This window comes from Pleurodeles waltl, chromosome 5 (genome assembly GCF_031143425.1).
Source record: "Pleurodeles waltl isolate 20211129_DDA chromosome 5, aPleWal1.hap1.20221129, whole genome shotgun sequence".
In the NCBI taxonomy this organism is placed as follows: Eukaryota; Metazoa; Chordata; class Amphibia; order Caudata; family Salamandridae; genus Pleurodeles; species Pleurodeles waltl.
The window spans coordinates 886,932,695-886,947,530 of NC_090444.1; the positions used below are offsets into that span (position 1 = coordinate 886,932,695).

The following is a 14,836-nucleotide window of genomic DNA, read 5'->3' on the forward strand; positions in this document are numbered from 1 at the left end:
AGGAAGGGGACCTGGTCCTGATTGGGAGCATAAATGCAACTCATGACAACTGGAATACCATGTAGTCTTCCTTCTAACACCACAAACCTACCCTCTCGGTCTATGTTGAATGTGTCTACTGTCAGTGGGACCCCGGCCCTGACCCATATCAGTGCACCCCTCGCGTAGGCTAAGTACTCTGTGGCAAACACCTGTCCCCTCCATCTGCGCCTCAGTTTCTCAACCTCCCCAGCTATCAAGTGGGTCTCTTGCAGCATTGCCACCTGCACCCCTCTTGTCTTCAAGTAGGTGAGGATTCTGTGCCTTTTGGCAGGTGTGCTCATCCCCCTGACATTCCATGTTAGGAAATTATATTCTGCCATCTTAATAAAGTAATTTGTTGATAGCGTCCTTGGTTCCCCCAGGTTACCACCCTATGCCCGCTCATGTTCAAACATTTCCTACCATCGTGTATCGCCACCCATTTAGCCAAGCTAACTAATAACTGTAAAACCCAACTCCCCCACCCCAGGGCGCCTACTAACCTGCAGGTAGCCCAGAAAATCACGCAACATTGCAACTTGTTCAAACATGTAGCTACAGTTCCCGCCAGGCTAGCTAGACCAGCGAAGTACTGGTTCGGAGGGAGGTCAAGTCCGGAGGGGCCGCACGTCTTTTCGTTGTGCCGCATCGTCAGGTCCACTCGTATAATGCTTAACCAAGTTCATCAGCGGTTCTCGGCGTCACCCTGGGAGCACGTGTCGAGCAGCTCGAGTCCCCAGCCGAAGACACCACTGTATCATCAGAGTCCTCCCCTGAGCCGGAGCTCCCCGGGGGGGAAGCTTCACCACTGACCCGGGCCGCAGCCTCCAGAGGCGCTTTTTTTTTTTTTTTTGCGTTTGTGTTGGTGCTAGCCTCGGTCGATTCCCAGGCCGTCGCGATTCACGCACCCGTCGAGTCCGGTCTGAAGTCGCACCCTCACCAGGGGGTCTCCTCTCCCGGAGTCCCCGCTTCTCGAGCCATTCCCATGCCTCCACTGGCGTTTGGAAGAAGGTGGTTTTCTCTTCCAGTATCACTCTCAGCCTGGCCGGATACAGCAGTGAATATTGAATCCCTTCGTCTCTAAGGGCACTCTTGACTGCTAGGAATGAGGTTCGTCTGTTTTGGACATCCAAGGTATAGTCTGGGAATAGCGTCACCTCCCCGTTTGCTACCTTAAACGGGCCCTTCTCTCTGGCCTTCTGGATGAGAGTGTCTCTGTCTTTGTAGTGCAGTAACTTGGCAATCACCATTCTGGGTGGCCTACCGGGGGCCAGCGGTCTTGATGGCATTCGGTGTGCACGTTCCAATGTATAAAAGGGCGTTAGGCATCCAGGCGCAACCGTTGTATTAAACCACTTCTCCAGAAAGTCCACCATGTTGGTACCTTCGGCTCCCTCAGGAAGGCCCACTACTCGCACATTGTTCCTCCTATTTCTGCCCTCCGCGTCCTCGGCCCTTTGTTCTAAGCGTGTTACTCTATCAGCCAGGGAAGTCACCTCTGCCGCTAGATCCTTCTGTTTCGGTCCAACAATTGCCAATGTGGATTCCGTTTCCTTGACCCTGTCCGTCAGTTTGTGGTGGTCTGCCCTTAGGAGGCCCACTTCGACCGCTACTTGGTTGATGTTGTGTTGTAGCGTTGTCTTTGTGTCTTCAATCGCCCCCAAAATTTTGTCCAGGGTTTCCTGTATGTTGGATTGCAGAAGGGGCTGCTCTTTCATTTCCTTGCCCGCCGGTGGAGGTGCAGTGTCCATGATTTTCTTTTTGTGACGGGCCTTCGGGGGCATCGGCCAGGCCAGGCGGGGAGGACTGCACCTCTAGTCACAGGCCCGAGCCACCACTCAGGCCAACTTACTCCCGCACTTCTGTGTCTCAGCAAGCGTGGGCTCAGGATTAGTCCCCCATATCGGCGTCAGGCAGGGCCCGTCAGCGCGGTGCCAATGGGGTCCACACTCTATGCTCGTTCACTGGGTTCAGACTTCGGCTGCTCTGATATTAGTCCCTGTGGGGGGTGCGGGCCAGCCGTTCTCTCTATGTTGGGTAGTTTCTATTTCTTCTCTTGTTTTCTGTGTTTTTGGGGTTCTGCCCATATCCTTCTGAAGTGTCCTTTTATCACTTGTTGCTTTTTCCTTCTTTTTTTTTTCTTTTTTCCTTCCCCTTTTTTCCTTTCTTTTCTTTCTTTTTTCCTCTTTTTCTTTCCAGTAATTTCCTCGCCTTACTTGTGCCTCGGGGTGTCGTCACGCTGGGGCCCCCGCAGCCGCTCTGCGTTGTTTTCTGCTGTCTCCGGGGCTCAGCTCCGGTCGGGCGAAAGGGCGGCCTCGCGTCTCCTCTGCCGGCCGCTTCTGGCTTCGTTCGCTGCTCCCGGGGCCGAGTGCCGCTCGGCCCCGCCCCCCCTCCTCACGGGGGGCCTCACTACTCTGGCCCGCGGTACAAGGGCTTACTCAGTCGGGCCGCTTCTCCGGACCGTACTGACCATGCCCCGGCCCCCGGCGCCACTCGAGGCCCCGGCTTGTCGGGGTAAGGTAGGCCGCAAGTCCGCCCCTAAGCCGACAGGCCGAATCTGGCTCCACGCGCGTCCCGAATCAAGGACGGCGGCCAGGCGGCATCCGGGGGTCTTCCCCAGCCCAGCGGTCGCCCTCGGTCATTGTGGCGCCCGAGGATGGCACGCTTTTTATTCCAAATTCTAGCGGCCCCTCCGGAGCCGGGAGATCAAGCGTGCGCCATCTCCCGGTAGTTGGCCACGCCTTGTCTTTGTGTAACATAGAGGAATTTTTTGAAGCTTTCCCTTTCAGGCTTGACAAAAAAACATAATAAAAAAAAAATCCTTTCAGGGGCACTTGCAGAATGTGAATTCACAGCCTCATCGAGCGCCTGGGATCCCCTCCTCCTCTTGTCACACTTTGTAAGTCATTCACTCACAGACAGGCACGAGACAGGAGACAGGGCCACATGGCAGCCTCATCTCACTAGGGGTTAGGGAGGTCCCAGGAGGCATTGCAGCACTAGGCCTCAAAATGTGAAGTTTCAGGAAAAAACACCTCCAGGAGCAAATCCAAATATCACGTGCACCACGGGAAGAAAAATAACTGTGATAATACAATAATGATATCTACAATGAATGCTATACAATCACATTTCTAATTAACTGTACAACAAAAATATATTTGTGCTGTGAGGACCCCCGAACAGCCAAGTTGAGCATTACAAAACATCCTGCAAATAGGTGCATACACTAGACTGCAGGCTGGCTTGATGAGTTGAATGCTCACCACTGAAACATGCGGTGAATTCCACGTCTCGAGTTTTACTTCATCCTTGCGAAAGCATTCTTGTGCTTGACTTTCTTTTTATCTTCTGGTCATTTCCCCTTTGTCCTAGAGCTTTTCACTATGAAATAGTATCACAGGGTGTATATTATCTCTTGAAAAAGAGATGCGGTCACTGGGTGATACCAGCTTGACCTGGGACAGGTGGCTCCTGAATTAGGAATTTTCACATGTAATACAGGTCCTAGTCTCAGTTGTTAATGATCAAACCTTGTAACTGGGACTCAAGGGAAAGATGATATGCAAATTAAACATTGGAGCTTGGGTACTCTGGTCAGAAACCCAGAGCAGGCTACTTGATTTGCTTATAGTTAAACTGAATGTGCTGCTCCTGGAAGCCTGATATCGCTAGGGGAAGGAGAGAAAAGCAAAAGGACCGTTGGATCGATTGGCAACGGGCCTAACCATGGATTACTGTGTTCATCTTGGGAAGGACTGTTGCAAAGTTGAGACATCATGTACTGTCAGTTGATTTAGTTGAGGAAGCCTTGGAGAAGTGCACTGTTTACACCCAGCCATGATCTTGGAGGGTTGTGAATAGATTGAAGGAGCCCAGACTTGGGCTTTTACACATCCAAGAGAAGGAAACAATAATAGATTGCTGAATGTTAAAGGTCTTTTCTAATGAAGCATAGAGGGTAAGCTTACTAAGCCCCTTGCGCTTTGCAGCATTTTCATTTTTTGCTGCAGATAGAGGAAGAATGTAAATGGAAGTGCTTTACTTATATGCAGGACCATTGGAATTATGTGGCAGGAAAGGACCAAATTATAAGGCAGGGTTGACCAATTTATGTTGCAAGAAAAGTTCAATTAGGCATTTACAACGCCTATAGCTCTATCTCTCGCAAATGCAGGACCCATTGCATTGCAAATGCTATTCTTGAAAAGTAACCAGGAAGAGAGAGGAATGGGAGCTTCGCTCTTGCTCGTAGTAAATCAACAGCAAGCGCAGCAACGTATTTTCCTTTCAATTTAGGAAAAAGAAACAGCAGGTTTGCACTAAAGGCCTCCGTTTACACTGACATTCTTTAAAAGTGTCCCGCTGGATTGAAATGTAAACGAAGGAATTGACACCTTTTCTCTGAAGTCTTGCGGTGGTTCGGGCAGACTCTCCGCACAAAGACAAAATGTGCCCCTTTGAAACAGTAAAAAGTGCTTCTCTGCCTCCTATTCTCATGCTATTCTGATATCGACCCATCCGTCTCATTTTCGGACACCGGTGTGTAAGTGTTTGAAATGCTCTGGAATCTCTGTGTTGTGCTGCTCGTGGGGCCGGTCCAGGAGCGGGGGGGCTGCAACCTGACAGGCACACACGGACGCATTGTGATAACATAGGCTCTTTGAAGGCACCTGAGCTCTCTCACCGGCAGGCGACTTGAGTGTGCACTGGAGGAGGGGACGACCAGAGACTGGAGCCGAGCGCCAGGATCTCTCTCACTGTCGCAATTAAATGTTGATAAGTGCTTGTGAAAGTCTGAGTGCCCTTCCATTTCTGATGCTTTACAGCAGTTTTAAGATCTTAGGGCCAGATGTAGCAAAACGCCAATTTGCGACTTGCAAATTGCGAGTCCCTGCGACTCGCAATTTGCAACTCGCAAATTGGTATGCAGAACGGTGTCTCAGACACCGTCTGCGAGTCGCTATGGGGTCGCAATGACCCACCTCATTAATATTAATGAGGTGGGTCGCAAATTGTGGCCCCATAGCGAGTCTAGGCACTCGCAAACATGGAGGCCTGCTGTAGTCAGCAGACCTCCATGTTCGTGACTGCTTTTAAATAAAGCAGTTTTTTTTTTTAAAGTGTAGCCCGTTTTCCTTAAAGGAAAACGAGCTGCACTTAAAAGAAAAACCGAAACCTTTAGTTTCGGTATTTTTTCAGGGCAGGGAGTGGTCCCTGGGACCACTCCCTGCCCTGAAAAAATATTTGTGGGTCCATTCACAAAGTGGAAGAGGTCCCATGGGGACCCCTTCCAATTTGCGAGTGGGTTACCATCCACTTCAAGTGGATGGTAACTGCGACTCCATTTGTGACCGCATATGCGGTCGCAAATGGAATTGCATTCCACTCCGAATCGCAAATAGGAAGGGAACACCCCTTCCTATTTGCGATTCTGAAATGCATATTGCGAGTCGGTCCCGACTCGCAATATGCATTTCTGAATAGCAAAGAGGCTTTTGCGCCTCGCAAACAGCGATTTTCGCTGTTTGCGAGGCGCAAACCCTTTGCTACATCTGGCCCTTAGTTTCTTGTTGCTCAAATGGGTGTATTTTCTGATATTTATATGCTTCCCTATTCTTCAATGCTTGATTTTGCTTGTGAGAAAGTGTCACTCATAGTCGTTGAAATGTCACTCATAATTACACTGAAATTATGAATATGTCACACATAGCAATCTGAAACTTTGGAAGCTATGGTGAGTGTCTGGAAGCAGTCTTCCTGTCAGGAGATGACAAAGCCAAGTGAAGGCCTGGTGCTCGAAGTGCGGTATTTACCGCTGTGCTATAAAGATGTCAGCCGGACAAGTGCAAGAACTGTGAACTAGCAAGATCTCGATCACCTGCTCAAAGGTCTATCCTGGAGGTCTTATGACCCTTTTGTCTGGAGGTTTTATGATACTCTGTGGGGTACGCTTTGTCTGATAGGTAGACGGCCTATTCAGACAAGCTGGGGAAGAAATGGAGAACCTGTTTGGCGAAACAGGGAACATGGCACAGTGCAATAAACAGGGGGACTGCAGGGAGAGTATTAACCAGGCTGGCTTGAATAGACGTTTATTGTTCACTTTCGTCACCAATCATGTCCATGGCACTGTTTTTTAGAGAACCTACATCCTATTTCTGTTTATTGATGAACTTCAACAGCAATTAAATAACTGTGTACCTTGTTCTCATGATTGCCTCGGAAGCATAGGTTTGCAAGCTTCCTCCAAGGGGACCATGGTCTTGTTGAATTTGCCATAATAGCAGACATAGTTGTTGGGCTTATTTTTCTCACAGTTTGACCTTCAATTTACTTATATTCCTGGTTTACAGAATTCATTTGCTGATGCTCTCTCCAGGCTATACACAGACATTCATAACACAGAGGTGAATGAAGCTCCTATTTCACAAACTCACTATTTTATGATTGACCAATAATTATTCTTCGACCAGATAAGAGAAGCATGTATTGCTTTACAAAAATAAAATGTGTCTTTTCCTGATCAGCTAGAAGTAAAAAATTGACTTCCTTTCGTCATGGCTCTGAATTACACATTCAGGTTATGAAGGTACATCACGATTTACCTATTTCAGGTCACTGTGAAATAAAGTCCACCAATGAGTAAGTTATGAGGCATTTTTAAAGAGAACTAAGTCATTTTGTAGGCTCTTGCTCTGTAAGTATGCAAACCAAGAGCACATATCAATTACCAGCTGGGTTATTACAGCCATTGGATGTTCCCATTGAACCTTGGTCCTACGTATTCACAAATGTTGTTGTGCAATTACCCAAGTCTTATGGATGCACAGTGTTCATGGTAACAGTGGATATATACAAGCATAGCACATTTTAGCCCAATAGCTTTGCTGTAGGTGGCTGGCCTGGTTTGTAGTGGGTACCTAAGGTATTTATACCTGATACCAGGTCCAGTTATCCCTTATTAGTGAAATGTAGACAGTGTCTAGAAGCCAGGGTCTCTACGGGTAGTGTGGATGAGCAGCCAAGGCCTAACTAGGAGACATGTAAAGTTCATGCAATTCCACTGTAGTCACACAGTACTCACGCACATGAAAGAAAATGCTCAGTGTTACAAAAATAAAGGTGCTTTATTTTGGTGACACAAATGCCAAAAATACCATACAGATTATACTCCCTTAGGAGGTAAGTACTACACAAATTATAGACACTAGTATGGTGAAATAGCTGTAAAAACACTTAGAAACCAGTGCAAAAGTGAAAATCACAATAGTTAGAAATGAGCCTGGGGGAACATAAACCATATACTAAGAAAGTGGAATGCGAAAGTCGGTTTCCCACCTAGGCAAGTGTAGTGTGTAGAGGGGTGCTGGAATTATTAAAAACACCAAAGGTAAGTAATAGAACCCACCCCAGAGCCCAGGAAAGCAGGAGTAAGTTACAGTAACTTTCCTAGAACACACAAGAACACGAGAAAGAAGATTATGCGATAACCAGAAGAGACTGCAAGACACTAACAATGAATTCCTGGACCTGAAGACCTGTGGAAGAAGGGAACCAAGTCCAAGAAGCACTGAAGAATCCAGGAGAACAGGAGCTTCTGATAATCTGGATGAAGATGCCAAAGAAGAACCACCCGTGAAGAACAACAGTCAGTACTGCACCCAAGAAGACAGATGCGGGCTTCTGGTTGGTGCAGAAGATGTCCCACGCCGGATGGATGATTGTAGACTGGTTTGCGTCGCTGGATTCCGCCAATAAGCCTTGGCACATGCAAAGCTTGCGGTTAGCAGAAAATGGCGCTTCCTGAGACCAGGAGGGACCTGGTGGACCCTACCAAGGAGGGGGAGTCAGAGGGGACTCTCAGCAACTCAGAGAGCCCTCAGAAGACCAGGCAGCGTGCACAGGAGTTCCACAGCATGGGGACAAAGAAGGTACAAAAGAAGGCCAACGCAGCACTACAACAAAGGGTCCCACGCCACCGGAGAACTATGCAGGAAGCTGTGTGTCGCAGGAAGGAGTGCTGGGGGCCAGAGCTGCACAGTGCACAAAGAAGTTCAGGGAGGGATGCCACAAGCCTTGGCAGCAGCAAAACACACAGTGCTTGGGGGTACTGTGTTGCGTGGGGAGGCAAGTCCTTTTCTCCACCAAAGTTGGACAGTTGGATGTTAGGACCGTCGGGACCACTTCAGTCTACCTCCCATGATGCTGGATCCACGCACTTCATCAGGAGAGGGGACCCAAGCCACCGGTGGTCACTGAAGAGGGGTGCCTGCTGAAGCAGGGAAGGGACTCCCTCACTTCAAGGGAAATTCCTTTGTTCTTCAGGTGCAGGCTGAAGACAGGCAGTCCTCGGATGATGCATGACTTGGAAACAATTGCAGGTGCTGGCAGGAGCTGAAGATACAATGTTGCAAAAGTTGTCTTTGCTTCTTTGTGCAGTTTGTAGAGTTCCCGAAGGATCCAGATGCAGTTTCTTCAGTAAGAAGGTGAAGTAAAGGATGCAGAGGATTCCTGCTGGAGTCTTGCAATCTGAATCTGAAGAACCACTCAAGAGAGAGACCCTAAATAGCCCTGAAAAGGGGATTGGTCAGCAAAAGATGTAAGCACCTATGAGGGGAGGGCTTTGACGTCACCTGCTGGCACTGGCCACTCAGATGCTCTCAGAGTGCCCTGCCAATTTGGAATCCAAGATGGCAAAACCCAGGGACACTCTGGAGAAGCTCTGAGCAGCACCTCTGGGGTGGTGATAGACAGGGGAGTGGTCACTCCCCTTTCCTTTGTCCAGGTTCGCACCAGAGCAGGGACTGGGGTCCCTGAACCTGTGTAGACTGGGTTATGCAAGGAGGGCACCATCTGTGCCATTCAAAGCATTTCCACAGCCTCTGGGAGGCTACCCCTCCCAAACATGTAACCTATTTCCAAACCGAGAGGGTGTAACACCCCTCTCCCAGAGGAAATCCTTTGTTCTGCCTTCCTGGGCTCCAGCTGCTTGAGCAACAGGAAGGCAGAAACCTGTCTGTGAGGTGGCAGTAGCTGGGGCTGCCTGGAAAACCTCAGAAGACTGTAATGGCAATACTGGGGGTCCTCTAAGGAGCCCCCAGAGTGCATGGAATCATACAACCAATGCTTGCAAAAGCATTGGGGTATGATTCCAACATGTTTGATACCAAACACTGCCATATTAGGAGTTACCATTGTGGAGCTGGACATAGGTTGTGATCTATGTCCAGTGCATGCGTAAAATGGCATCCATGCACTCACAAAGTCTGTGAAAATGGTCCTGGAGTTCTTAGGGGCACCTCTGCTAGTGCAGGGGTGCCCTCACACACACGTACTCTGCGCCCTTCCTTTAGGGCTGGACGGCCTGCAATAGGGGTGACTTATAAGTGACCTGGTGCAGTGTAAATTGCAGTGAAAGGGTGAATGCACCATTTCACACAGGCTGCAATGGCAGTCCTAAGGAAGCCTTTGCATGGGCTCCCTATGGGTGGCATTCCTACAGTCGCCACTAGTTTGTTTGATGCTTTTATGTTATCATTATGAGTTGGTTTGCTAGTACGTCACACGTTGGACTGGCCACAACACTATGTTGCTATCACGAGTTGGAGATTAGCTCGAACCAACTAGATATTAAGGTCAGGTATTTTGGGTCTGGGGGCTTGCACTATGAACTCGCAACGTGTAACCCCATTCATTTGTCTCGCGCTGCCTGTTTTCAAGATTATTTTTGGTTAAGCCTACTATCTTAACAAGTGCATTTTTTAAAATACTTTTGTTATTTGCCCTGCTCTGCTTGCAGGCTACATATGATATGGGGTTTTACTACACCAGCTTTTCACTCATGGTTTAGCTTTGCACTCTTAGATGGATTATTTTCCATAACTGTGAGTATGTCATTGTCAGTTTTGCAATATCAATACTGGCAGAGTACACATCATGTTTGTGTGATGGGGAGTGCTCCACACAGACGAATGGGTGACAGCATCTTGCCCCTGCACCCCCTGTTTGAGTTGTCTTATTTTTCTAGCTTTTAGTTTTGTTTCTTTTGTCATACTGTTATTTTAGTGATAATACTACATCACTTTTGATTCTGAGATGCCTTGAGTTGGTTGTTGTTTAGAAGTTCATTGAGCCTTTTTGAGTTTTTACTCTTTCTTCTACTGGGATACAGGCTGGAGAGTACTCTGAGCTCCTCCCCAGGGCCTGAGTTGAGGCTTCAGACCCAACGATTGCCTGTAAGTCAAACTCTCAGTTACATCTCATATGAGGTCTGTCTTGATACCTACATGTTTTAACTGTGATATACCATTATGAAGTAGATTTTTATTTAAATGTAGGTTCAGTGATTGATGGGACCTCTACTGCTGTGTGTGGCTATGTGATGATGGGCATGCATCATCCCGATGTTTTGCAAAATCTAACCAAGCTGATATATGTGTACGGATGTTTTCATCTTTATCGTTTTGCAGGTGCCCTCCAGTGAATCCCCCGTTCAATCCCCAGAGGACCACTGGAGGGTTTTGTATGATTTCTCACCCATTTCAGTATTGAGCACATTTATTGAGCAGTTGCACTATTAATAAAGGCCCTGATGAATGCCGCAAAACCGCTTCTGAGGGTTATAGCCTGAAACATGTTGACCTATGTCTTTTGATCCACTTTACCATGTTGAATTTCTTCTGCAGTGTCCTGTTTTTAAACCTGGGCCAGGTAGGCATTAATAAAAAGTTGTTTGCAATCTCTGGAGATAGTTTTAAACCACCACACTTTTCTCTTTATGCCCTGCTTACCCTTTTGCCCATAGCTCTATACAGAGTACATACCGTATACTCTAAAACATCCATTGTTCTCCTCCCTCCTAGTGAGGGGGTTGTAGCCCACACCATGGCAAGGCATTACCATGTGAGAAGGTTCCCTATGATAATGCATGACACCTATGGTGGGTGAGGGAAACCATCCTTTTAAAGGAACACTTCTTCACCAGCCAGTTTACTTTGCAAACACACACCCATTGTCCTTTACTTAGACCCAGGAGTTCTTTGTTGTGGTTAACATTTTAGCCGAATGCCAGATTACCTTCTGATTTGGAGGTGGCACAAGTCTTCTTTAGAGATATCCTTGGTCTCTACGGCTTATATTGCAAAATTAATTCTGATAGGGTTTCTCAGTATATCTCACCTTTGTTGAAAGCAGACTGTAAAGAACTGGGTATAAAACCAGCACTTTCTTCAGGTTATCAACATCAGTTGGTCTGACTGACCAAGCCAACCAGATATTGGAGCAATACCTGCAATGTTTTGTTAATGACACACAAGATCACTTGAAGATACTCTTGCCTGTGGCAAAATCTGCATATAACAAAGGTGTTTGTTTTGCCACCTGGTGTTCCTCATCTTTTGCTTCATATAGTATGCATCCCTGGTGTGATTCCTTGGATTTTGTTGATGACAAATCGGTGCCTGCAGTAACTAATATTTTTTACTCCTTACATTAGGTTCATCAGGATATAACTGCTAATCATTAACAGGCTCAAGATGATATGCAAAGATCAGCTAACAAGAAAAGAATGATAGCTCCTGAATATCATATAGGAGATAAGTTGTGGTTGTCTATCCTATTTTCTACCTACTAAAGGTATTCCGAGAAAGCTTGCCCCACATTTTCAGGCCATTTTCACATTTTTAAAATCGTTCATTCAAATGTAGACAACTTCCCTCTAGCTGGAAGATTCATCCAGCATTTCACATTTCACAGTCAAAGCCAGAGCAGACATGTTAGAGCTGGAGCCTGACCTAGCATAGCCCGTAGATGATAATTCAGAGCCAGAAGTAATGAATGAAGAAGAAAAACATTTGCCAGAATCATGAGCAACAGCATCCAGATAAATTCCTGAATCTGCCTACAAGCCTGAAGCACCTAACTGACCAGATTTGTGCGAGTCTGAGCTAGGTGGTGAGATGAGGCATGAAATAGCCAGTCAAAAAAGGATTTACCAGAACACATTAAGCATGAAGAAGTCCGACCAATGAAGTTAGCACTTTTATGAATAACCTTGGATTGATATCAGTCTGAATGACTTGACTCGGAATTGATTCTGCCCTGAGGGTAATGCAAATTATGTTTCTTTTCATAACGAAGAGAAACAAGAATATGAAAGTAAGCATCTTCTAAGATCAATAGGTATCAATTAACCTCCTAGAAACACCATCAGAATGATGTCCTACAAGGAGACTATCCATGAATGGGTATGTTTGAGTAAACGGTGTGTCCCTGTTTCATATAGGTGGGGCGCAATGATGAAGGAGTAAACAAAATTGTTGCCACAGGCCTGTTTGAAAAGGGATTAATCTCAATGTAAGGACTGTGAAGAGAACGAGAGGCTAATGTGCAAATGACTGACTGTAACAAGAACGGATGACAAGCATTGGCAAAGCCAATAGGCCTGGATTTTTGTCAGGAAAAGTGTTTGGTATTATCCTATAATGAAGCAACATCTTGGGATTCAGAAATGTGAAAAATGGGTATAGGGCCCCTTTTCTGAAGAGTCTGCTTAATATACAGCTTCACATTTGGAACTGGGATGAGTCGGCGCCGGCTCAGCATCCTGTGACTAAGCACATCTCGTGCCTAAAAGCATAAAAACGTACGTGTCCTTGTGTAATGTAATTGGTACTCGTTGAAGTGCGCTAAAACATTCAGGTCGGCCTCGCACTGTTAAAAAGAAAAAACTCCTACGAAAATGGAAAAAAACTACGTTGAAGGTACGCAGACTTCTCTAACCGCTAGCCACGAAAGCGAAGCCGGTCGGGTGGGGCGATGACTCAACCACCGCCACCTAAATCGGCACCTCAGCCAATAGAGTCAACCAAGCTTTGACGTCTTCTCGCCGGTTGCTCCTAATTGGCTGCGGAGGGTGCCGCAGGCGGGGCGTCTGGGGTACGGACAGCGGCTCCATGACATCACAGTGAGTGGTGCACCCCGCCTCTGATTTTCTCACCGTTCGCCGCTGTCTCCCTGCAGGCTTGGTCTGTAGCGCGCGTTCCCCGCCACACCATGCCCGCTGCGTGCGCCTGGGGCCGCGAGAGGAGGCGGCGGAAGAAAGCCACGCGCCTCTGAGGAGCGCAGGGCCGGAGGTTCCGCCGGCATCACCGTCCTCTCGGGAGGATCTTGAAACATAAGTGTGGGTGTGCAGCCTTCGGGATCGCGGCCCACTGTGGCCGATGCCTCCGCACCTGCAGCAGCAGGGCGCAACGGCCCCAACGGGCTACATCAGCGCGCCGGGCGAGGCGCCCCCAGTCCCGCCGCGCAGGGTACGGAGCCGGGTTGCTGGCCGCGGAACAGGGAACCGAGGACTACCCGAGCGCCGTATCAAGTGCGTGCTGGTAGGAGACGGCGCTGTGGGCAAGACCAGCCTCGTGGTGAGCTACACCACTAACGGTTACCCCACGGAGTATGTGCCCACCGCTTTCGACAACTTCTCAGGTGAGGCCCTTGGAAGGCTGCGGCGGTCACCGTGATGCAGGCGCTGGTAGAGAGCAGGGTTAAAGAACTGCACGGGTGGGGTGCCGGGAGACATCCGGCCGCTGACTGCCCTGGAAATAAGAGGAGATGCTGAGCTCGGCTGCAAGGTCCGAGCTATTGGTCAGGACCCAGGGTAGTGCCCGGTCTGTGAGTTAACGAGCCTGAAGGACGGACATAGGTGACTTCCGACGTGCCGGGGTAGTGGGTGAACTACCAGTGCAAATTGGATTTAAAGCGTTCGTTATTGGAAGAGTTACAGCACGTAAACCAATTTGTAGCTTTAGGTCACAGAATGTTAACATAACCTCTTGCCTCTTTGAGGGGCTTCACGCAGTTGAGCGTTTAAAAACATCGTTCATTTATTGTGATGATTTTCAGACGAAAGGGGAGTGATCACAATAACGGTGCACTTCCTAAAATGCTGTAGTACGGTCCAGCACCAGACACACCCCAGAGCAGACAGGCAGTATGATGCACTACCCTGAAAGGGATTTTTTTTTTTTTTTTGTTTTGCATCCTCAGCAAAGTAAACTGGAGTGGCACTCGATCTTTGTCAATCTTTAAATAAAATCAGTTATTCTCAAAGTTTGTTAGCGAGTTCGTTGTTCCAGTTCTATCGGACTCTTTACTTGCCTAACTTAAAACGTGTGGATGCATTAGATTTTTTTTTTTAGCGAAGTGGCATGCTTAGAGGAGAAATGTTCTAGTAGTCTTGTAAGCAAGGAGAGCGGAAAGATCAGACGTGAAGCTAATTTCATGTCATGGGATCAATACTTTTGGCGTGAAGTTGGGTGGAGCCGAGTTGACCAGATGCAACAGAGACTTCGAAGCTTGAACTGCATTTTCCTGCCATTGGCAGCCAGGTGAGATTCTGGGGCACGTGGAGATGGTTGAGGCAAGTGCCCAGTCTGCCTTCTGTTTTCGTAATTTTTAGAGGTGGTGAAATAAACAACCAGGAAGGTTCATGAGCGATATACTCCAAATGTTAACCGATTCGAGTGCCCTCGCTATATTGTGTAGAGTTTTAGGGAACAAAGAGATTGAGCCCCAGTTCTACTGTGCTTCTGTGTATGCCAAGCTGTCACTGCTATCAACTAACGCGCAAAAAGAACCCTAGAAAACGACATCTACAGGTGTTTCTTATATTCCACTGACAGACAACTATCCGTTTAAGACGAAAATGACATCAGTCAAATTGTTGGTATATAGATAAATAAATGCACCCAGTTATCATGGTTGTACAATGCTACACTCAGTAGGGATGAGTCCTGGGTGAGGCACTGAGTGCATG

General features: G+C 47.6%; 1 protein-coding gene across 1 annotated transcript in view; it reads left to right on the plus strand.

The window, feature by feature from the left end:
- Positions 1–12,948: 12,948 nt before the first annotated feature.
- Positions 12,949–14,836, plus strand: part of RHOU (ras homolog family member U) — a 68,238-nt gene continuing 66,350 nt past the window's right edge. The window contains exon 1 of the mRNA XM_069234993.1: positions 12,949–13,506. Coding sequence (XP_069091094.1) covers positions 13,245–13,506 — 262 coding nt within the window. The 5' untranslated portion in view covers positions 12,949–13,244. The remainder of the gene's footprint in view (positions 13,507–14,836) is intronic.